Genomic DNA, 22189 nt, shown 5'->3' on the forward strand with positions numbered 1-22189 from the left:
ACTAATCTAAGTGAACATCAACCACCATTTGTCACATCTCATTGTTGCCAGCTTATCGTTTCGTACCGTTTCGCGTCCGTGTTGTTGCTGGATGAGCAAGCAGCGCGTGATGCCGGCGCCGGCGCCGGCCGCCGAGCCGCGGCTCAAGATGCCGGTCGACCGCTTCGCGATGATGCGCCAAGTCAACAAGGAGGCGAACACCTCTGCCTTTGACACGGTCTCGGCGACGCAAAACCACCGTGAGCGCAAGGAGCAGGAGACCAAGCGCCGCGCCGAGGCGACGCTCATGGAGAAGGAAGACTACACGTTCACGCAAGAGGGCGTCGACCGGCTCAAGCGGCGCGAGGCGCGGCTGCTCATGGAAGCCGAAGAAAAGCGAACGCGGCAGATCCTCGCAGCCGAAGCCGCGGCGCGGTACGCAGCGGCCGAGAAGGAGCGCAAGCGCATTGAAGCCGAGGAGCGCCAGCGATTGCTTGAGGTGCACCGCGCGCAGATGGAAGCGCAAAAGGCCGCCGAAGCCGCCGACCTCGCGCGCAAGCTCGCGGAGCGGGAAGCGCGGCTGAAAAAGATGAAGGAAGACGCGGACCGCAAGGTGCGGGAGGAGTACCAGAAGAAGGAGGAGGCCAAGCGCGCGGAAATCAACCATGTGCGCCAGCTGCAGCAGCAGCAGACCGAGCGCGAGCTCATGGAAGCCGAAGAGGAGGCCGAGCGAGACAGGCTGCTCAAAGTCGCCGAGCAAGCGGCCATCCAAGAGCGGATCCGCGCCGAAGAGATGAAGTGGAAGGCGTGGGAGGAAGCCGAGGCGCTCAAAGAAGCCGAGGCGCTCGCCGCGCGGCGCGCGCTTCTCGCTGCGCAATACGAAGAGGACAAGGCGCGCCGCATGGACCTCCATCGGCTCCGCAAAGAAAAAGAAAGTCGGCTCAAGAAGATGGCCGAGCCCGTCGTCGAGACCAGCGTCGCGCCGGTCGCCGACCCAGCCCACAAAGGTGCGCTCGGTGGCCTTTAGCGTTGATAGAAAGGCGTGTAGGGATCCCCAAGGCCGGCTCGTTTGTCGTCAAGCCAGCTGCAGAGAAATTGGTACATGGAGGCAATCAAAAATGGTTCAACGTGTCGGGTAGGAGTGGCGCGATGTCTCGGCGCTGAGCAAGGACCAGCTCCGCGACGAGTTGACGAATTGCGCGCAGCTCAAAAAATCCCTCAAGCAAGACATTGTGGCGTGGTAAAAAGCTTCTTGGCGTGCATTCTGTCGCCAATATGGACGCAGGTGCGACGCGTTCCTGGCCAAGATGCACCGACCACCGTCGCTCGAAGAGAAGCAGGAAATTCAACCTCTCTACAAACGCTACAGCGAAGTCGAGAGCCACTTTCGTGCTGTCAAGGCGCGGCTCGACGGCGACGCCAAGCTCGTGTCTGTATCCGAAGCGCCGCCCGTCAAAAGCTCGAGCTCGACAAAGCTACCGCCGACCAACGACGCCCCCAGCATGCAAGTCATTCTGGTGCGACGAGATTGGGTTGTGCAAGGTGCCGACTATCACTGTAGACAAATCGCAAGCGCGACGTCAAAAAAGCTATTCAAGATTGGACTTCAGCGTTCCAGGCCACCCACGGCCATCTCCCGAGTGTTCAGGAAAAGAGGGAAATCTTATCCTTGTACGAAGACTACGCCAAGATTGACGCGCAGCTCAAAAACCTCAAGTACCACTGCGTGAAATGGCGTACATTGAGGGCGGGGCTAGGTACACGGTCGTCAGTGTCGAGGTGCCGACTCCCCACAAGAAACCACCCAAAGCCGGAGCCCTCGATATGAATGCAATCAAAGAGATGGCGGCCAAGCAAGCAACGGCCAAGGCCAGCCCCATCAAAAAGCATCTGCCCGAGACGGCCAAGCTCGAAAGCGACGACAACCAGCCCGGAGCGGATATGGAGGAAACCAAAGCTCCCGCAAATACTAGCGAAGTCCCCGAAGTGCTCGAGCCGACAGCGTCCGAGCCCGTCGAAGAGCCATACCCTAACCCCTCCCGAGTACTCGAATGCGAAGCCAACGCTGCAGAGACGGACGAGTCACCAACTGCGGAGCTACCAGCGCCGTATCGTGGTACTGAAGACCCTGCGCAAGATAGCCAAGTACCATTGACGAGTTCGGCACCAGACGTCCACTGTGAGCCCACGCTGACACAAGATGTGGTGTCGGAGGCCGTGAACGCTGCAAAGGACTCGACGGAAGCGGTGCCATCGACATCGGCTTCCTTGGTTGTAGAGGCACAGCCGAGCCTCGACGCAAGTTTGCTTGCGAATACGACATCGGCGCCATCCCCTGATGCAGTCGGGCCCACGGCGCAAGGCGATGCCATGTCGGCATTGGCCACCGATGAGCCTGCAGCGCAGACTGACACGACGTTAGACCGTGCAAGCGAGCCACCGGCTGATGCGCCACCAACGGACATTAGAAAAGCGACCGAATCAGCTGTGCTTGGACCTTCGGATGTCCAAGCGCTGCAACCAGCATCGATCGAGTCGACTGAGCTCCATGTCGAACCGCCGCGGTTGACCGAGCCATCGACAATGTCAACACCCCGGGCTCAAGTCGCGAGCAACAACGAGGCAAGTCCAGTCGACTTGATGACCGAAGGCAGCGACTTGAGCGTCGACTCGACGACTGAAAGCAGTGCACTGAGCGTCGACAACCAAGTGCCACCGCCTCAAGTCGAAGCGCACACGCTACCCGAGTGGCTGGCGCTCGAGCTTTCCGTCCTCGACGCTCTTGACGATGCACCTTCGGACGCTGAATCCACGTTGGAAGCAAGACTCGACACTGTTGTTGCAGGTATCCAGGCGCAAACCGAGGCGGCACCCGCGTTTCTTCGCGTCGAGTCGGTCGAGGCTGCGTCGCCAGCAGCGGCGGCCAATGTGCTGCCCAACGACCTCATTGTGCGGTTTGGATCCGTGTTGCGGGACGCATCGCAGCCAACGAGTACCTTGATTCGCGACGTGGTATTCTTTTTGCATTTTTACTGTTGGTTTATCGCATCGGGTGTAGGTCGCGCTTGTGAACGCCCGGGCAGCCACCGCGCGAGCACTCGGTATCTCGGTGCGGCGCGGGGATGCGACAGCGCACTTGGTGCTTCGGCCGCAAAAATGGGCTGGCGCGGGCCTTCTCGGGTGTGTCTTGCAACCGTACGAGGCGAGCAAAGTACCGTCGCCGCCCAAACCTCGGCCGCTGTCGGCGGCCCCCGTGGCGCCCCCGGAAGACGCCTTTGATCCCGCGCCCCTGATGCGACTGATGACGCAGTCGATGGATGCAATGGACTTTCAAAAGGCGGTCGACCACGAAATGCAGTTGTACGACGCCCAAGACGCTCTTTCGCAGTGGCTACAAGCACACCCGTCGACGACCGACGACCTTGCATCAATCGGTGCTCAGCTGGAGGCCGTGCGGGCAAACGCAGCCAAGGTCCTCCACGACCACTTACGGGACGCCGGCGTGATCCCGTATCTCCGAGTTGACACGGTGGAGGCAGAGTCGCCCGCCGCGGCATCCGGCCTCCTTCCTGGCGACCTTGTTGTCCGCTTTGGCGGCGTCGTCTCGGTCGACGGCACCAAGACACCTGCGTCGAGTTTGATTCAGCACATTGTACTCCGAGTGGATGAATCATTTCTTATATATTCCGTCGTAGGTGGCCCTTGTCAACGCTCGGCGCAACCATTGTCTGAGTGTCTCGGTCGAGCGTAGCACCGAAAACGATCTCGTTCATTTATCTATCCGCCCGCAGACCTGGGCCGGCGCAGGTGCGCTGGGCTGTGTCTTGCACCCGCACGAGCGACCAGCGCTGAGTATTCTCACCGAGCCGGAACCGCCGTCGTGGCCAACGAACGCCTTTGCGTACATTGAGGCCATGGCGGCCGCCCCGTCGCCCGCAAGCATCGCTGGCCTTCTGGAAACCGACTGCATCATCGGATTCGACGGCCTCGACGGCGGCGCGACGCTCCAAGAGGCGCTAACGACGTTCAACAGGTGTGTTCGACTGTGTGTAGTAACCTACAGACCGTCGAATCGACTTGTAGACTCACAGACTTTCCGCTGACGCTGTATCTGTCACGGTACTGCCCCATCGAGACGGGGTCCCCCGGCTACGTCGAGTTCGCGGTCGTCTTGAACTCCTGGGACGGTATCCTCTCGATTCAGCCGCTCGTTGCGATCGAAGCAGCGGACGATCCCTCTTCGCTGCCCGATTCGACTCTACCCTCGGTACCCTTTGCTCGCGTGCTCCGGGTCTACCCCGAGTCCCCCGCCGACACCGGGGGGCTCATGGCCGGCGACTACGTTCACGTGATAAGCGACGTGATGTATCCGTCGCCCGAGGCTGTCTCGGACTGGATCGGACACCAGTTTTCGACTCAGTCGTCCGTCGCACTGCAAATCACGCGCTGTCTCGACGCCGACGACAGGTTTCTACACCCTTTGGGATAGTTCAGACGATGAAATGTCGCCATGTAGGTACACGGAAATCCAGCTGCGCATTCTGCCCGAGCGTTGGTGCGCGCCACAGTTGCACTTGGGCGCGCACGATCGGCGAATGCTTGAGCTCTTTGGGTGGACCCTCGAGTTTCTCAAAGAGCCCGTGTACCCGCCATTCTTGGTTGTCGAGAGCGTCGTACCGGCGTCGCCCGCCGCGCTCGGCGGTGTCTGCGCCGGCGACCTCGTGGGAAAGTTTGGGTCGCTTCTCAAGGCGTCGCTTGGGGGCCCGTCGTCCGTGGCCGAGATGGTGCACTTGTACTTGGGCCCGGAAACCAAGCAGCTCGAGGGACACAAGCTCACGCCGTTGCCGATGCAAGTGCATCGATACGACGCCGCAACATGCCTTGTTACCCGCGTCAACCTCTTCTTGCCCCCGCCCAAGCCTGGCTTCTACACCGGGTACCGACAGATCTACCATCGTTTGTTCTGTGCCAACGTACGTTCATAGAGATGGCGTGTGGGGCTGTTGCCTGCAACTATGGGCGCCAGAGGCGCTAGAGCCCCTCCTCGTCGTGACGACAGGCTCTCTATGCTGTGGACTCCAAGAAGGCGATTTGCTGCTGGACGTCCAAGGCGTCCGCGCACCAAGTTCGCTCGACGCTCTGGCGGCCGCGATGGCGTCAGCGTCGTCTCTGACACTCGTCGTGCAGCGCTGGGACCCATCGCAGTACCTTTACATTTATTTTCCCCTGGTTCTGGCAGTAAGGACACGCTGTGACGCAAGCACGGACTCTGAAATTGACGTTGGCGGCGTCGGCTGCATCACGTACGCTTCCTACTGGCAACGGTGCGTTCGAGTGCGATTGACGAAGAGGACGACGAGGACGTAGGTACGAGGCGGCGAATCCGTCGGCGCTGCCGTGTAAATCGTGCTGGGAAGCCACCTTTGCAACAGTCGCCCACGGCGCCGCCTACTGCGGACACCTCGACTGCCTCACGTACCTCAGCCAGTACTTTGACGTCTTCTGTCTCGACCCGCTCGGGTAAAGAAGAGCCGAATCTGTTGGTGCATTTATACCGGCGTAGACGCACGCCGCTGTTTTACGCAGCCTACGCCAACCAGGTCGACTGCGTACTGTTGCTACTGTCGATCGACGTCGATGGCACACTGCGCGAAGCGACGGACGCGAACGGCGACACGATCCTGCACGCGGCTACGAGCGGCGGCGCCCTCGCGGCCATGCAGCTCTTGCTGCAGCACGGCCTCAGCACCGAGCGCGTCAACAACCTGGGGTCGGGTTACATACTTGACAATAGGATCTTAGTTGTCGCTTGGTGTAGACTGCGCCCCGTGCACATTGCGCCAACGATGGAGGCGCTGCAGGTGCTCGCCGACGGCCAAGCCGACCTCGTCGCGCTCGACACCTCGGGCCGCCTCGCGCTGGCGTATGCGTGCATGGCCGGGGACGAGGCGTGCGTCGCCTACTTGGTGGCCGAAGGACCCGAGTTGATCGACTATGCGGACACGGACGGCAACACGCCGCTGCATTTTGCTGTCCTCAGCGGGTCGCTGCCAGTGGTGCAAGCGCTGCTGACGGCGTCGCCCAACTACATTCTGCGGCCCAACAAGGACGGGAAAAGCGCCCTCGACCACGCTGTCGAGAACGAGTTGCCGTCGATCGCTGCGTTCTTGGAGGCGACGTGTATGGTGCTTGACGAGATGGGAGCTGCCCTCTCGGAATAGATAGAAGAGATGTGTTTGGTCGGGTCCCCAACTACTATTTTGTACTGAAAAAACGACTTGGGAAAAGACATTCAGTGTTCTTTGTACTTGGTGGTAGGCGAATTACATGGCCGCGTACCCCGTCTGCGCGTCTTCGAGATCGTGCGGGTCGGCAAAGAGCTGCTCCTCGCGCGACTTGTCCTTCTTGATCTTCCAGAAGAGGAAGGCTGCGAGGATCACGGCGGCGATGCACCCGACCACGATGCCTGCAATCGCACCACCCGAAATACCAGACGATTTGCTTGACGTGTCGCTGTTGTTGGTGCCCGTGCTCACATCGTGGCCATTCTGGCCGTTGCCGTTCGCGTAGCCATTGCCGTTGCCGTTGCCGTTGGGCGGAGTCGTCGTCTTGCCGCCGCCGTTCGCACCGCCGTTCGCACCTCCGTTTGCACCGCCATTCGCGCCTCCGTTCGCACCACCATTCGCGCCCCCAGCCTTTGTCGGCGTAGGCGTCGGGGTCTTCGATCCGCTTGGTGTCGTCACCGCAGGTGTCGGCTTGACCGTCGACGCGGGGGTCGTCACTGCCGGCGTTGGGCTGGCCGACGGCGTCGTAGGCGGGAGTGTCGTGACCGCTGGCGCCGGCGTCGAGCCCGGAGCGGCGCACGAGTTGGCAGGCATGAGCTTGTATTTTGCGCAGGCAACGCATGGCGCGTTCTTGTTGTTGCACGGGTTCTTCTTGGGGCAGTTGGCTTGGGGCATTAGGTTCAGCTTGTTGCACTGGCGGCAGTCGGAGCCGGGGACGCCGTCGGTTGAGATGCAGACGCCGGGCTTGCACTGGGCAATGGGCATGAGCCGCTTGAGGTCGCAGGCCGAAACGATGACCGTCGCGGCGAGGAGGCCGGTGGCGCTGGCGTCATGCAGCGCCGAGCGCATCTCGGGCGACGTCCGGCAGCGCAGCGAGACGGCGAACGAGAGCAGCAGTACAGTCAGTAGCTTGGTCATAGCAACTTGCAAAGTCAGTGGCGTCCGGCGACCGCCCAAGATTGACGGTTTCGGATTTTACACTTGGTCTTTGTATAGCATAAAGCGAGACTGTCTATTTCTTTTTGAACTTGTACTTTGTATAGAAATAGTGAAACCAAGTTGTCGGACGAGAAATGAAGCTGAAACGGGCCCGTTTCACGTTGGCCGGCGCGGGCCCAACCTCACATGCTCGCTTATAAAACCGGGCCCGGGTCCGATTCGAATTTTGGGCCAGTGAAGGCAAACAAGCGTCTTGCGCTGGACGATTAAACTACTCGATAGAGATCGCAGTGGGGTTTCCGAACGCACACCAATTTCGTTGGCTCCGTGTGTCCTCATTGCAGTGGTATAGTGTACAGTGTATAGTGTATAGTACGCTTTGACATTTCCGTGCTTATCCTGATGCAGTTTGCATCGTGCATCAGGGGAAGACGAAGAGTATGCCAAGCGTCGCGGCCATTCGTTTGCATCGGAAATGGCCGCAACGCTTGGCATAAATCTTCGTCTTGCTATAAGATCTTGTTGTGAAAACCAGGTCCGGTCCTAGCTTCCCAGCACGCTCCCAAGTAAAGATTTCGAAAATGCCAAAGAAACTGGCGATGGGTCTCCTCTGTACGCTGCTGTTGGTGCTCGCGCTTGGCACACATCGCTAATCAAATTGCACGCATGGCTCATCCGCGAGCCACTGCCACAACGCTCTAACGCGCTCCCCTGCCCGCCAGAGCTGCCCACCCACATGCGACAGCCTGCGATGTTATCTCGCTCCTCCCACCGCGCCAGCTGTCCGAAGTGTCCACATCCCACGTGCAGACTGCAGCCGTTCAAAGCAGTTGGCCAAATGCGTGGACGACACCACGCGCTAGCACAGCGCCGCAGCCGTCACCACCACAAAAAGTGGCGGCATGGTCCACCAACAACGTCGACGCGTCACCAGCGTTAGCAGCAGGCGTCATCACTGCCATTGTACTTGCGGCTCTTGTCGCAGCGAGTAGCACGCCTTCTATTGCTGGTGCTTGCGGGCCAAGCTGACACTGGAGGCAGACGACGAAGACGCCGTGTGCTGCGAGGCGATGTACTAAGTAATATACGTCACCCTCATACGTTTACAAGTTGCTCTGGTACCGGATGCGCAAAAGTCGCCTCGCAGCATGTCATGTCTAACGTGTTTGATGCTTGGGGCGAGGTGCTCGGTTGAGACCAGACATTGAGTAATGTCAGTGGCTATGATTTGGCGACACCGTTCGGTCTAAACTAATGTCTCTGTAAGAGACATCGCTTTTCGTGGATTTATTATCTAATGTAGCACAACGGACAACATTTGAGAGTGGGACACTGGGACACGCCACCCAGTACATGACATCCAGAGGACCCAACCAATATTTTGCTTCGATCGACTGGCGTTCCGAATGCGCGTGCCATTAGCAGAGCTCATTTTTCCTTTACACCAACAGCCAACAATATGATGATCAAGATCTGTGTGCTTGCTATCACCGCGTCGGTGGCGACTGCTGCCATGTGCACTGGTAATGACTTTGGTTCAGCGTACACGAGTGCGATCAAGGAGGCAGTGCCGAGCTTTCTCCAGTGCGCCACGGACGTGGGTATTTCGATCGAAGACATTGCGGCCAACAAGGTGGACCAGGCGACGCCGGACCAAATCCAAAAGTTTGCCAAGAGCCCGAGCTGCGCGGCGGTGTTCAAGACGATTCAAAGTGCTTCCAGGACCATCTCGCCGCCGTGCACGATGGGCACCATGTGCGGCAAGGAGGTCACGACGACGCAGTTTGCCGACATGCCGTACGAAGACTACTTGAAAGCGGCCGCGCAAGGCGACAAGTGCACACTGCCGAGCGCGTCAAGCGCCGCTCCAGCCACCAAACTTGGTCTCGTCGCCTCGAGCGCCCTTGTGCTCTACGCGATGCTTTAAATAATGTATAATCGAATTTACATGTTCATAAACTATTACTAACTAATTTTATTGTGGGAGTCGATCAGGACTGCTGCTATCAACGATAAACCATTGGCCGCAGCTCGCGCGACGTTGGAGGACCATTTGCTCCTTCCTATGAGATGCAAAGCGGTGTCACTGGGTGGGTGCCATCACGATAGGGACGAGGATGGGTGCCCCCAGAGCGATTGGTAGGAGGAGCTCGACGTCCGGGCACCACTGAATATCGCACGTCACTTCGACGCAGTAGCGAGCCGAGACGATTTGTCCGCGAGTGCTCGGGTACATGCCGTTGCCGATCAGTTGGAACGACTGCGGCTGCGAGAGCGACTGGCCCGCGGGGACGCCGGGAAACGTTGCGCAGCAAATGGTTTTGCGCAGGACGCGGTTCCGGCCGTCCGCGTGGACCTCAACGACGCGGACGAGCTCGGATCGCATTGCTACAATGTCGCGCGACGACTGATTTCGGATCTCGCAGTGGATCTATCGCAATTCGTCTCAAAGGAGAGAATTGGCGTCAGTCGATGTGTACCTGGGGCACTTCGCCGGGGCCGTACATGTTTTTGTCCATCGAGACGCGTAGATCGCATTGGCCCTTGTTGAAGCAGCAGAGGAAGCGAATGATTTGCGTCTTCTCGGCCAGGACGGGGACAACAACGCCCGCGAGCTGCGCGTACACGACGAGTCGCTGCCGGTGCTTGAGGTCGCGCGTGAAGACACCGTTGATGCACAGCGTGCCTTTGATTGCGTACTCGATCTTGCCCTTGACGTTCGAGTGGTTTTCATTGTCAAACGACCCGGGAAGCCCCGTTGGCAGCTGATACTGGAACGGGTATATGTATTTTCCAGGGGACAAGTGTTGCTGGACGTTGAAGAGCACGAGCTAGTACAAACGATTAAATCTGAAAACATAAAAAATGACAATCGAACCTTGGACTTGAAAAATTCGCGGCCTTCGGAGAACGTCCTTGTCTCTGTATGGGATTTCCCGTCCCGCGTCACGGTGTGCTGCTCTGTCCAGCGCACGCGCTCTTTTCCGTTGACGAGCACGACGACCTCTACACCCTCTTAGAATGTTGTCCTGAACGTCATGACTGATACCATTGCACTCAATGGGCTCGAGGATGTCGACGTGGAGCGACCCGGTGATGAGCTCGCCGGAAATGTAGTACGGCTTGTCGACGGTGACGAGCACGGTGCCCTTGCCGCCAAGACCAAAGAGCTGCCCGAGAAATCCCATTTCTAAATATGCTGTTGATTGACTAGCGACGCTATAAATAAGACGCACACCAACGGCACCAAACGGCATGCAACGTTGGATGCATCAACGCGATATCAACTTGATGGTCTCTACAGATGCAAGTAGACGGAGCGCTTGGACACTGCAGAGACAAACACAATGCTAGCACGCTGGTCGAGCATACTACATGAACCATGTATGTACTACGTGTACTGGGTGGCAGCTCGAGAAGCGTCACTACAGTACTAACGTTATGATGCATTAGTACACATTTTGGCATGTACGCACGAGATGCGCGAACATATGACAGGTGCACTAACGTTAGAACAAGAGTGCAAGGACAAGCGTGCCGGCGGCAACGGTGCCGAGCCCGAGTGTCGTGGCACTGGACAGAACGCTGGCACTCGGCGGAAGAGTGGGGATCTTGGCCACAGCACTCGAAGGCTCGTCGGGAATTTTGCACTTGGGCGTGGACAGCAACGCTTGCACAAACTGGTCGTAGGTGAGTGCGCCGAGTTGGCCCGACGTGACGTAGTCGCCGCACATGGTACCAACAATGCACGACGGAAGCACGGCGATGGACGCGGCACGGACGGTGGTGAAGACGGCAACGCAGTTGGGGCTCTTGGTGAACTTGTCGACCATCAGTTGCGTCGCGTTCTGCACGCTGTTGCCAGAGAGGGACGACACGGACACATTCGTGTCCTTGGCACACGCACGAAAACTGGAATCGACCGCTTGGAACCCATTGGCTTGCCACACAGCAAGGGTCTCGGACGAACACGTGGGCGCCGCCGTCGCGACGGCAATGTAGGCGGCCGTAGCAAGAAGGGATGTCTTCATCTTGTGGTTTGAAAGGGGAATGAAGGAATGAAAAGACTTGCTGGCATTATCTTGACCCTATGCTCGAAGCAACGTGGTACTCGAGGCGAATCCAGGCTGCCATCGTTATGGACGTTTTGCTACACGCAATTTGAATTCACTCGTTTTTCCGGATGTCACTCGGAATTACAAACCAGTGTTGGTATTCTACTATCGCATGGGTCGACAAGCTCAGGTTGTTCAACGGCAAATTTTGCAAAGCGTCACCGCATTGGTGTATATAAAAGACGCGTATGGGCGCGAGGAGACGTTTCTATTGATCACATGTTTCAGCTCCGAGTCTCTGGCGCTTGCTGAGGACGACTTTTGTTGAGGGCGAAACGACACCTGATATCCGGATATCTATCGAAACACATGAAAACGCTCACCCGATATCCGGAAAGACGCGGGCTTGATTTGGTTTGTCTTGGTGGTGAGGACAGGAAAGGCAGGACCTTTTCACTCTCTTACGATGCGTACACGACGAACATGCAGAATCACAAAGCTGTTCGTTGTACCCGAATGAGCATGACGGTTGTGTCTACCCCAACATAGGGTCGGCACCTCTGCTCATTCGCGAGTAGCAGGACGACAGCATTTGCACGGCCGTCCTTTTCACTACCATTTGGTTCGCAGTCGCAGCTTGCTGTCGACTAAGAAGGCCGCAATGAGCGAAGACGGTCAAGATGGATAAAAGCATGATATATGCAAAGTACTACATTTAGAGGTAGACGAGTGCGAGGGTGCCGGTGGCCAACGCGCCCATCCCGAGCGTCGCGGCCGAGGCACTCGACGGCACGTCAGGAATCGTGCACTTGGACGTCTTCAACGAGGACTGCGCGTACTGGTCCAAGCTCATGGCGGCGAATTGGGCCGTCGTGACGGGCTGGCCGCACATGTTGCCAATGATGCACGGCGGGTTCACGGCCTTGGACGCAGCTTGGAGGGTGGTGAAGACTGCGACGCAGTTGGGGCTTTTAATGAACTTGTTGACCATGTCTTCCGTCGCGCCGGTCACGGTGCCTCCGGTGAGGGCGCCCGCCGAGAGACCAATGTCCTTGGTGCACGCAAGGAACTTAGGCGCGATCGTTTCGTACGCGCTGGCGTACGCCGTGCCAAGGGTCTCGGGTGTGCACGTGGACGCCGCCGCGTTCGCAACGGCAACGTAGGCGGCAATAGCAAGAAGGCAGGTCTTCATCGTGTGGTGTTGAGGGGAAATGAATTAATGACTGGGCGTACGATCGGTCTCCAGCACACTTAGAATCGCCAAGGAACCGTGGTACTCGACTTGAATCTAGGCGGCAATGTTGGTGGACGTTTTGTTACAAACATTGAATTCACTCACATTTCTTGGAGATATAAAGACGCTGCAAACCAAGGGAATAACTAGTTATTCTCTTACTGCAAACCAGCGATGGTATCCTCCTATCGCACGCATCGACTACTTCAGGTAGGATTCCACTTACTGTGCAAGTACTAGTACCATACTAGCAATTGCGCAGGGTGCAATCACATTGAAGCCCTCGCTGCGACTGCTCTTTGCAACCAACGGCATGAACTTTATGCCTTGGTGCAACTATGTACAGTACCATGTCATTGCAGCGTTTACTGTGGACGTATTTTGTTGAGGATACCGTTTGCGAAGCTCGTCGCATCCGGATGGAAGTGTGAATTCAGACTTGATATATGAAGTTGAAAGGGCTCGTCTTTGAAAAAGCAACTGACTGTATCGACGACATTAGGTGTACGCAACATGTGAAATGGCGCCGCACAAATATGGACATGCTATGTAATAGTTTACTCCGGCGAAACAAAACTACTGTACCGCGAGCATGCGACATTTCAATATGCGTCGTCTTGTCGTTCAGAGCGTTGAAGTATTGACACAGGTTTCGCGACAATCTGTATACATCCAGCAGTGTCTCAGATGTATCCTCGGTAGTAGTGATCAGTAAACGCAAAAGATACCGCACATGCACCGCACGTCCAATAGCTCGTCCAATAGCTCGTCCAATAGCTCGTCCAATAGCTCGTCCAATGTAGCTGTATCCAGCAGATCGATCTTTCAACGGTTATCATTTTCGCTTAGCCGTTGAACACTCCACTTTCAAACCAAGAATGAAGCTCGTCATGATTGCTGCGATGATTCCACTTGCATCGGCGGCCGCTCCTGCATGCACGCAAGAGAGTCTCGGGTCCGCGTACCTCGGGGCGGTCCAGCAAGCGGCGCCATCGATGGTCAAGTGCACGATGGACATTGGTCTTTCGCTTTCGGAGCTCGCAACAGGCAACATGACGCGCGTGTCGTCCGAGACTGTCGACAAGTTCGCCAAGAGTCCCAACTGCGCCGCCGTCTTCACGGCGATGCAGTCGGCGTCCAAGGCCGTGAGCCCACCGTGCACCGTCGCTACCATGTGCGGCAAGTCGGTTACGACCGCCCAAGTCGCCGCCATGACGTACGACCAGTACGTGCACGCCAACCTCCAAACGGCCCAGTGCACGATTCCGGACCTGGTGACAAACAACGCGCCGACGGCGTTCTTGAGCCTCGTTGCGGTAGGTGTGGTCGGGCTGCTTGCGATGATATAAGCAAGGCTCGCAATGTAGTTTCTCCTTGACCTAAGGAATGATTTGGTAGCAAATAGAGAAATACATGTTTGTGTCTGCACAATTTCTTAACTTTCCTGGGGCTGGCACGCAATTCATTCAGCAACTCATTTTGATGTGTCGGGTTCAAAAACGAAATACCTTGTCACTATCTAACATTATCGGAACGGGTCCGATTTCACTCTCGTAACGCCCGACGCCGATGGAGCCGCCGTCGTACAAGCTCCTATCACTGGACTCGGCATCGCTCGAGCAGAGTCTCTCGCACCTCTCCACGCGCATTGCGCAGGTTGAAGACTCGATTCCGGCGCATCCCGCGTTTGCCAGTATTTCTACATATTCAACACGACACTCCTCCGTCTCATCCGGTTCTTGCGCTAGCGTTTGCCGAACGCATAGCCGAAGTAGAGACCAAGATCGCGTCGCTGCATTTGTCGCTTTCTTCAAACTCGGTATCTGCCTCCTCGCTGCCGTGTATTGCCAAAGAATTGCAAATCTCGGACGACGACGAGAGTCGATCCAGTGTCGGTATTTGTCTCGACGAGCTGCGCGCCTCTCAGATGAAGATCAAGCTCGAGCATGATCTTCGCTTCTCCACGTTCGCTCCATAAGCATCTAGACGATACCAAACGTAGAATGGCTAGGCTGCAGCTCGAGCTCGAAAAGGTCAAGCGCAGCCTGGGCGCAGTCCCGTCCGAAGCCGACCACGACGTCTGGAAGCAGAGTCTTGTCGCCGAGGCACTCTTGCCAATGTAGTACCAGTCAGTTCCTTTATCATCGCACTCGGTGGTAGATGGCCGATGCAATTTTGAAGGCCAAGGCGAGCGGCGCAGCTGCCGAGCAAATGACGAGCGAAAAGCTGGCCCTCCACGCGCTTGAAGCGGCCCACGTACGTGGCATTCTTGCAGCGACACGTGGCGCACACATATCTAGTGGAAAAGCGATTTTGAGGCCTCGTTGAGCAAGCGTCTCGATGGTGTCGTCGGCCTCATCCAGGCCAACGCCGCCGCGATCGACGACGTTACGACGGCGTGAGTCCTATGCAATTCGCACGTTGAAATCATGTGGTATCGGTAGCACCGAGAAACGACTGACGCAACAAGAAGAAGGCATTTCTGTCATGGAGCAAACAGCGCAGTACCTCCGCTCGACGACAAGCAGTATCGACGACGATCGCGCCGCCGTCCACAGTCGTCTCGAAGCCGTCGAAGCCAACGTGCATCAAGTTGGCAACTTGAAACATTGAAAGGTTTGTACTCTAAAACCTGACGAGTAGGCCGTGGCACAATGCGCCGATGTCATGGCGGCGGTGGACCGTCAAGTACGCGCCAACCAAGTCATTCTCGACACGGTCGACAGCGTCGAGAAGAAGTTGAATCAGCGCATTGCCGACGCGGATGCCAAGACCGCGGCCACAGAAGGCGTCCTCCGTGGCCAGCGTAGCGCGCCTTTCCTTGATGTGGAGTGGACGGGTGTATGCTGTAGGTCACCACACGGAGCTTTTGGTGCAGGACATGCGCAATCTCCTGGCAACGTCGATGGAGACGATGGACATTGAAGCGCGCAAGCTCAACTTTACGATCGAGACGCTGACCGCGCTCCAGACACATTTGAGCAAGACCGACGACACGGTCCGGTCCCACGCAGTTGCGCTCGATGTTTTGGTCAAGCACGACGGCATGCTCACGCAGCACACGCTGCGCTTTGCCGAGCTCGACCGCTCGATTGCCATGCAAGTCGAGAAGGACCGCGTTCGCCTTGAGCGACTCGAAAACGACTGTGCGTAGTTGATGGAGATATTGTCGTGAATCGTTGCGTAGACTCGTCGCTAAAACACCACGTTCACGAAACCGAGTGGGTCGCTAACGAAAACAACAAGATCTTTCACGAACAACTGCACCAGCTGCACCAACTGGCCAAGACGACCGAGAGTGCAGTCGCGACGCTGTCAGGGCAGATGCCCGGCCTTCAGGTACCATGCAATTTATATTTGAACGAAATGAATCAAGACTTGTTGCTAGTACGATGTTACGGAGCTTAGCAACGGCGTCGCCAACACCCGCGTCGAAATGAAGCGCGTTGTCGCCTCTAGCACCCTTGTCGAAGAGGTTGTCTCGTGTAAAATGTATTTGAAACATTAACTCTGTCTCTGTACTAGCAACTCAAGGACGTACAGCACCACATTCTCGATTGGCGTGGCACAATCAACGTCCGCTTCGACATGTAGGCGACCATGTTAAGTGCGCCAGATGACATTATGATGCGTAGGTGCGAGCAGGCGACGCGCGAAATCGATTCGCAAGCCAAAGACACGTCGGCACTGCTCGACCAATTGGCCTACCGACTCGACGACGAGCGCAAGTTTGTCGCTTAACGTGCTGGCGCCGGCGAAATGTTGCGTGAAAATAGACACACGCTCCACAACTTTCAAGCCATGCACCACCTCGTCGATGGTCTCATCCAGCGCGACGTCATCAACGACGAGATCCGTGACGAGCGTCTCGGCAAGTGGGCGCTCGAAATAGCGACCGCGGGTCTCCAGCAAGAGCACTTCTTGTACGTTGCGATCCCTTTTTCATTTCTGAATTTTCTACGCTTTTGCATTTTGGCTCTGTCGTTGACCCCCTCGTATGCAGGTCGCACTCGACCGTGCTGCCGGACGACCGGAAGCAAAAAGTTGCCGATTGCATATTCCAAGCCACGGGACTCCTGAGCAGCGACGTGCGTCACCACGTGAGCCGAGTCACGCTCACTGAACACCACGTGGACGACGCGACTGTCCAAGCACTTCGGAACGCCGCGGCCGTCGCCTTTGGCAACCGCGTACGAAAACACCGCATCGAGCTCTAGCGTCATCGGATAGGATGCGTGACGTAGGTGCGTCAGCATATGGAGACCATGGCGCCAACAACAAACCGATTCCTGATCGACGCGCGCGATACCTTTGTGCGCCGAGTGCAGAGTTGCGTGCATTTAACCCTCTCGTTTGGTACCACCATTAGTGTTCTTGGATTGATTCACTTGGAACAAACTAGTCGGTGGCCACCACGCGATCGCCAAGCAAAAGCGGCCGCCAACGACCGCGACGTGCATCTCGTGCGACCGCCCGATCTGCGACGCCAGGCATTAATATTAAACTGTCCAAAATGCAAACATCGATTAACTGAACCTGTAGTGACACGACCAGCAGCGCCAACCAAGACGAGCCCGACGCCGATGCAAGTGATGCGAAAAAGGTAGTCAATATTTCTTAAAACATCGTTTCGATGCAGCATGCGTAGGCGACGGGAAAGCTGCGGCCCATGACGGCTGGAAGCGGCCGCGTGGATGTCAAGTCGGTTATCCCACGTCGGTCGGGCACGTCGACGATGAAGCCCAAGGCGTCCGGGGAGATCATGCACATTCCGCCGAGTGCGACCGGCGAGCAATTTGTGTACCGTGGCGGCTTTCGCATTCCGAAGCAAGCCAAAGCGACCACGGACGTCGAAGTCAACACGTCGATCCGGCACATTGACGTCAACCTGCAAGACAAGCTTCGGGAAGAGCCTTGTCTCGAGAAGGTCGGTCTTCGCGGTCGGTGTCAGGTATACTCGCTCCTCTCAGGTATAATGTCATAAAGAGACTGTGCTAGTCGTCAACGCCGTTGAAGTCTCGACCGCAGACGGCACCCCATGCAAAATCGTTGCCAAAGTTGCCGCTACCCGTCTCACCGCGTGGGCTCGACGGCGTTGCGACATCACCAATGGCCGACGACAGTGCACCGCTAGCGACTAGCACCAGTGTTGTAGAACAAAGTTGATGAACGCATGGCCATTTTCTACAATAAAGAGCAGGAGGATACTACGCGGATAGGGCTATAGTGGTTGATGTTGTTGGCCATTGATAAACTATTACATTGAGGAGATTTATGATTCGATATGAGACGTCATCCTAGAAGGTTGCCTCGGTGAGCTCTGCATACGGCGTTTCCGACTTCATATTGGGATGGGCCAGTGCGAGCTCGGCGAGCTCTCGCTTGATTTTATAGCGGCGCCAAAGCCAAAAACTGGCCACAGCACAAATGATGACCGTGCTCCCGAGCGCCGCACCGAGAATGGCACCCGTTGACGACGACGATTCGGACGCGGACGACGTCGACGTCCCGACCGACGTGGCGGTACTCGTTGCCGTTGGCGCTGGCGTCCATGCTACGAGTGGAGCCTCGGTCTTCGGCGTCCACCCCGAAGGACTTGTTGACGTTCGCGTGGGACTAATCGTCGGTTGCGGTGACACAGACGGCGCAACTGTGGTCGCCGCAATGGACGGAGTGCTCGAAGAGACCACTGGGACAGGCGCCGTCGTGGATTGTGACGGCGGCAACGTCGACGGCACCACCGCCGTTGTTGAAGACGGAGTCTTCGTCGTTGGGGCAACCGTCGTCGTTTCTGGTGCCACCGTCTTTGGTGGCGCAGTCTTTGGTGGCGGCGTCGGAGCTGGTGCCTCTGGGGCGAGTGTTGTTGGGATTGGCGTTGCAGGAGCCTCCGTCATAGGCGCGAGGGTCACTGGCGGTGTCGTCAGCATGGCCGCAGACCCACTGCTCGACCCCCCTGCGGCGCTGGTGCGCGCGAGCAGACTCATCACGAGCAGCCACACAAGCCAAGCACGTTGCATCGCTTTGGAGCAACAACAAACTGGGCCGCCCGTTACAGGCGCCTCGTCGGACGTGGCTGCTAGCCTGAAACCGTTGCTAAAAAGACGGAGCTTGCGTGTTTATAGAGGCCGCCCGCCTCCAGGGCCACTTGACCCAACAAACGCAGCGAACAGTGGGATCATGGACACGCTAAAACTCCATTTCAGTCACTTGCGTATACGTCGTAGCCTTGACGTCCTCGTCGTCCCCATCTTCTTGGCACCGAGCGATTTCCGCCTCACGCAAGCGATACCGACGCCACAGCCAGAACGTTGCGACAGCACAAATCATGCACGTGCAGCCAAGCGCCGCGCCCAGAATCACGGCCGTATCCGACGGCGGCCTCGACGTGTCTGGGTGCACGTGGCTATGGGTGGTGCCGATGCCAGATACATAGCCTGCCGACCCGCCGTCGTCCGTTGGGGATGTCGAAGAAGGACTCGGACTGCTTGTTGTCGTGGTGGCGACAGGCGGCGGGGATGTGCTTACGGAATCTCTAGTCGGTGGTACGCTTGGCGTTGTTGCCGCGGTTGCGCGTTGACTCGTTGGTGTCGGACTCATGGCCCCTGTCGGGTTCATAGCGGCGGCGGTAGGTGCATTGGTGGCTACGCCGGCGCTCGTCGGTACCCAAGCTGCAGTTGTCGCTAATGGCACGGCCGTCGTCGGAGCAAGCGTCGTTGGAAGGGTCGTTCTCGGCGCCCCAGTGGCCGCGACGGCCGTCGTCGGAGTCGGCGTAGTTCTGGGTACCACATCTGACGTCGTCGGCCAAGGCGCCGTCACATTGTCGCCTTGTCCCGCCACGGCGACGATAAGAAACATAAGAAGCCAAAGGACGTGCCGATACGAGCCATGGTACATCGAACGCATCGCGATCTCCAAATCCAACGCGTTTCCAAGATCGCGGGTATCCGGATGCGCGTCAGGTTCGAGCGTCGGGATCTTCCGAGAGAAGCTTCTGATTCGGGTTCCATTCCCAGCTTCGGCGCAGTGTGTATTTCATAGCACGTGCAAACGCAAGTGCAAACTGGGCGCGCTAGAAAGAGCTCTTCTCTACGCGGATGGTGTTGGCCACGATGATGTGGGCCTGTCTGGCTGTGTCTGAGCACTGCGGTTCGAAACCAGACGTGGTCCCTTGTTGATACAAAGGCTGCAAGACTCAGATTAGTGCAGAAACTACATCTCGTCTTGGCCGAATGCGTTAGCGCAACAGCGAACGTCACTTTAAACGGGAGTACACCGTGCATGATCTAGACACGATCGACGCGACGACACGAGCCGCGCTCGCCTGTCTACTGTCATTTTTTGTAACGACACCAGTGTCAAGATCCAGTTGGCGCCGTCTGTGACAGGGTGGGACCGAGCCAACCATGTTCGATCAATGCTGCTCCGACGGCGGTGGCGTCGCAGATAAGTGCCCCGTCGGAGAAGACAGGACTTGAAGACAGGCGTCCAACAATGCTGCGAAGGCGATCACTCTTGCATTTTCCGGCCAGTCCACAGCATCCTTGCATCAATGGGCCTCCGTGACCAGCTCTACATTCTCGTTCTAGCGCTTCTCCTCTGGAGTGGGCCCGCGCACGGCCACAGTCACGGCGGTGGTGGCGACGAGCACGGTGTGTGCGGCGAAGTCGAAGGCGACCCGGACACGTACGACACCAACTTGCACATCGCGGCGGCGTTCATCGTCTTTGCCGCGTCCATCATGGGCAGTATGCTCCCGGTCATGAGCGCGTACGTCCCGTGGCTGCACAGCAGCACCACAGGCATGGAGATGCTGAGCTCGTTTGGCTTTGGTGTCGTCATCTCGACAGCTTTTGTGCACATGATTCCACCCGCCATTGCCACGCTCAACAACCATTGTCTCGGTCTCGACTACTCGGGCATTGCCATGGTCATCGTGCTGGCGACCATCTACCTCATGCAGCTGCTTGAAACGGAGCTCGTCATCGCCCTCACCAAGTACACGTCTGGCAAGTCCAACGATACCAACCAGCGCGTGCTCGAGTCTGGAATCCTCTCGACGCCGCCGCGGTCCCCCCACGTCGGCCATTCCCACGGCGTCATCGCGTCGGGGCCGAGTGACGAAGAGACGGCGATGCGCCAGAAAATCTCAGTGCTTATTTTCGAGGCCGGCGTCGCTGTCCACTCGATCATCATTGGCGTCGAGCTGGGCGTGAGTTCGGGCGACGAGTTTACGACGATTTTGATTGCGATTTGCTTTCACCAGTTTTTCGAAGGCGTCGCCGTCGGTAGCTCGGCCGTCTCGGCCTTCTCGGAGATGAAGACGCTCGTCCTCTCTGCGTTTGGGTACTCGCTCACGACGCCCGTCGGTGTCGTCATTGGCATCCTCATCTCGAGCACGTACAGCGATACGTCGACGACCGCGCTCTGGGTCAAGGGCACGTTTGATGCGATCGCCGGTGGTATCCTTGTCTACACGGGCATCGTCGAGCTCGTGACGTACCACTACACGACCAACCCCGAGTTCCACAAGAAGAACTTCACGGGCCGCGGCCTCAACTACATGTGTCTCTACCTCGGGTCGGCCGCCATGGCCATTGTCGGCAAGTGGGCATAAAATCTGCGGCTATCTAACTCCATTAAATGTTCAAAATGTCTGATTTCCAACGGAGTCCTCGGATACCGCTCTCCGATAGTATACGATCCATGCACTCGTGGAATCGCGATGCCATTGCTGGTCTCCACCCAAGAGACTTGATATCTCCACCCAGATCTCCAGCAGCTCAAGTCATTCGTCAAGCACCAGTGATCGAGAGACTCAAATGGAGCGAAATGTATTGCCAGGCCCGACCTTCCACACCAGACCGCGAGTTAGTTGCTCATCTGAAATTGTGGGCGCGAATTAGCCAGTTCGAATCCGAACGCTGCTGCCGACGACGGTTGTAGCGTACGACCCAAACGAAGACATGGACTCGAGCGCGGTTCGCGCCGTGTCGAGGCCAAAGATACCCACAGACTGTCGGTCGAATGCATCGCTGCCCGACGCAGTCGAGTCGGTGGACCCAGATCGCACGCGGCGTGGTTCTTGTGCGAGTTTGGGCAGTGCCCGACTGGAGAGAAGAACGATCTTGTCTTCGTTGTCGTTGACAGTGTCGTGGGGCGGGCTGGGTACGACACACCCGCCGCGGACCGTGTAGATGGCGGACCGCGCCATGTCTACAGTTTGCTTGACGATATCCGGTCGTAATTCTACGCCACAGTACCGTCGCTGAGAGACGTTCGACGGGCGACCGCGTCCGTCGGTGGACAGTAGCAGTTGGTGCAGACGCGGACCTTCTTGGTGACGAGCGTCGACGTCGCGACATGGACGTGGGCACACTTTGTGCAGGCAATCTATTGGAGTGGTTTGGGAGTAGTTCGGGTCATGTTCCTACTTGGTGGCAAAAGTAGCACTGGAGCTTTTGCGAGAGGAGTTTAAACGCGCCAAAGCACACGTCGCAGTACGACGCATTGGCTCGATACGGCGCGGGCGACGACAACCGGCGCTGCCGGACGAGGCGCGACTGCACGTCATCGGCACAAAAGTAATCTTCGAGGTTGAGCATCTGGGCAAGTATGGATTAACGCATTGCGTAAAACGCCAGTCAAGGTCGAATACCCAGTACCTCGCCCACGATCCGCTCCATGACCTTACGCCCAAG

At 57.4% G+C, this 22189-nt stretch overlaps 10 protein-coding genes across 10 annotated transcripts in view; 5 read left to right on the forward strand and 5 right to left on the reverse strand.

Moving 5' to 3' along the window:
- The first annotated feature begins 42 nt into the window (after positions 1–42).
- Positions 43–6270, forward strand: SDRG_14242 (hypothetical protein). Its single transcript, XM_008620357.1, has 14 exons — positions 43–986; positions 1028–1077; positions 1119–1219; positions 1265–1496; positions 1541–1695; positions 1737–2991; positions 3038–3631; positions 3675–4012; positions 4063–4446; positions 4496–4915; positions 4965–5303; positions 5347–5499; positions 5543–5749; positions 5798–6270. Exons 1-14 carry the CDS (start codon positions 92–94, stop codon positions 6198–6200), a joined length of 5526 nt encoding a protein of 1841 aa, XP_008618579.1. The 5' UTR covers positions 43–91; the 3' UTR covers positions 6201–6270.
- A 32-nt stretch (positions 6271–6302) lies between these two features.
- Positions 6303–7181, reverse strand: SDRG_14243 (hypothetical protein; the record flags this gene model as incomplete). Its single annotated transcript, XM_008620358.1, has 1 exon — positions 6303–7181. One exon carries the CDS (start codon positions 7179–7181, stop codon positions 6303–6305), a length of 879 nt encoding a protein of 292 aa, XP_008618580.1.
- Positions 7182–8661: 1480 nt separating this feature from the next.
- On the forward strand, positions 8662–9129 carry SDRG_14244 (hypothetical protein; the record flags this gene model as incomplete). The annotated part of the gene is made up of 1 exon (XM_008620359.1): positions 8662–9129. One exon carries the CDS (start codon positions 8662–8664, stop codon positions 9127–9129), a length of 468 nt encoding a protein of 155 aa, XP_008618581.1.
- Positions 9130–9285: 156 nt separating this feature from the next.
- SDRG_14245 (hypothetical protein) lies at positions 9286–10390 on the reverse strand (the record flags this gene model as incomplete). The annotated part of the gene is made up of 4 exons (XM_008620360.1): positions 9286–9633; positions 9683–10033; positions 10081–10208; positions 10252–10390. 4 exons carry the CDS (start codon positions 10388–10390, stop codon positions 9286–9288), a joined length of 966 nt encoding a protein of 321 aa, XP_008618582.1.
- Positions 10391–10711: 321 nt separating this feature from the next.
- On the reverse strand, positions 10712–11233 carry SDRG_14246 (hypothetical protein; the record flags this gene model as incomplete). Its single annotated transcript, XM_008620361.1, has 1 exon — positions 10712–11233. The coding sequence occupies one exon, from the start codon at positions 11231–11233 to the stop codon at positions 10712–10714; it is 522 nt and encodes a 173-aa protein (XP_008618583.1).
- Positions 11234–11972: 739 nt separating this feature from the next.
- On the reverse strand, positions 11973–12449 carry SDRG_14247 (hypothetical protein; the record flags this gene model as incomplete). Its single annotated transcript, XM_008620362.1, has 1 exon — positions 11973–12449. One exon carries the CDS (start codon positions 12447–12449, stop codon positions 11973–11975), a length of 477 nt encoding a protein of 158 aa, XP_008618584.1.
- A 920-nt stretch (positions 12450–13369) lies between these two features.
- On the forward strand, positions 13370–13840 carry SDRG_14248 (hypothetical protein; the record flags this gene model as incomplete). Its single annotated transcript, XM_008620363.1, has 1 exon — positions 13370–13840. The coding sequence occupies one exon, from the start codon at positions 13370–13372 to the stop codon at positions 13838–13840; it is 471 nt and encodes a 156-aa protein (XP_008618585.1).
- Positions 13841–14048: 208 nt separating this feature from the next.
- On the forward strand, positions 14049–17475 carry SDRG_14249 (hypothetical protein; the record flags this gene model as incomplete). Its single annotated transcript, XM_008620364.1, has 18 exons — positions 14049–14184; positions 14240–14456; positions 14503–14587; positions 14652–14747; positions 14792–14889; positions 14936–15083; positions 15135–15297; positions 15344–15637; positions 15679–15830; positions 15880–15966; positions 16017–16081; positions 16127–16219; positions 16268–16414; positions 16495–16681; positions 16736–16847; positions 16894–16954; positions 17034–17094; positions 17140–17475. The coding sequence occupies exons 1-18, from the start codon at positions 14061–14063 to the stop codon at positions 17473–17475; spliced, it is 2526 nt and encodes an 841-aa protein (XP_008618586.1). The 5' UTR covers positions 14049–14060.
- Positions 17476–19849: 2374 nt separating this feature from the next.
- Positions 19850–21155, forward strand: SDRG_14250 (hypothetical protein). The gene has a single exon (XM_008620365.1). The coding sequence runs from the start codon at positions 20041–20043 to the stop codon at positions 21103–21105; it is 1065 nt and encodes a 354-aa protein (XP_008618587.1). The 5' UTR covers positions 19850–20040; the 3' UTR covers positions 21106–21155.
- A 142-nt stretch (positions 21156–21297) lies between these two features.
- SDRG_14251 (hypothetical protein) overlaps positions 21298–22189 on the reverse strand; it is a 1761-nt gene continuing 869 nt past the window's right edge. The window contains exons 4-7 of the mRNA XM_008620366.1: positions 22154–22177; positions 21923–22093; positions 21752–21881; positions 21298–21704 (exon numbers count right to left, since the gene is read on the reverse strand). Of these exons, the coding sequence (XP_008618588.1) occupies positions 21391–21704; positions 21752–21881; positions 21923–22093; positions 22154–22177 (639 nt within the window). The 3' untranslated portion in view covers positions 21298–21390. The remainder of the gene's footprint in view (positions 21705–21751; positions 21882–21922; positions 22094–22153; positions 22178–22189) is intronic.

The sequence above is a fragment of the Saprolegnia diclina genome, assembly GCF_000281045.1.
Source record: "Saprolegnia diclina VS20 unplaced genomic scaffold supercont1.69, whole genome shotgun sequence".
Taxonomy (NCBI): Eukaryota; Oomycota; class Saprolegniomycetes; order Saprolegniales; family Saprolegniaceae; genus Saprolegnia; species Saprolegnia diclina.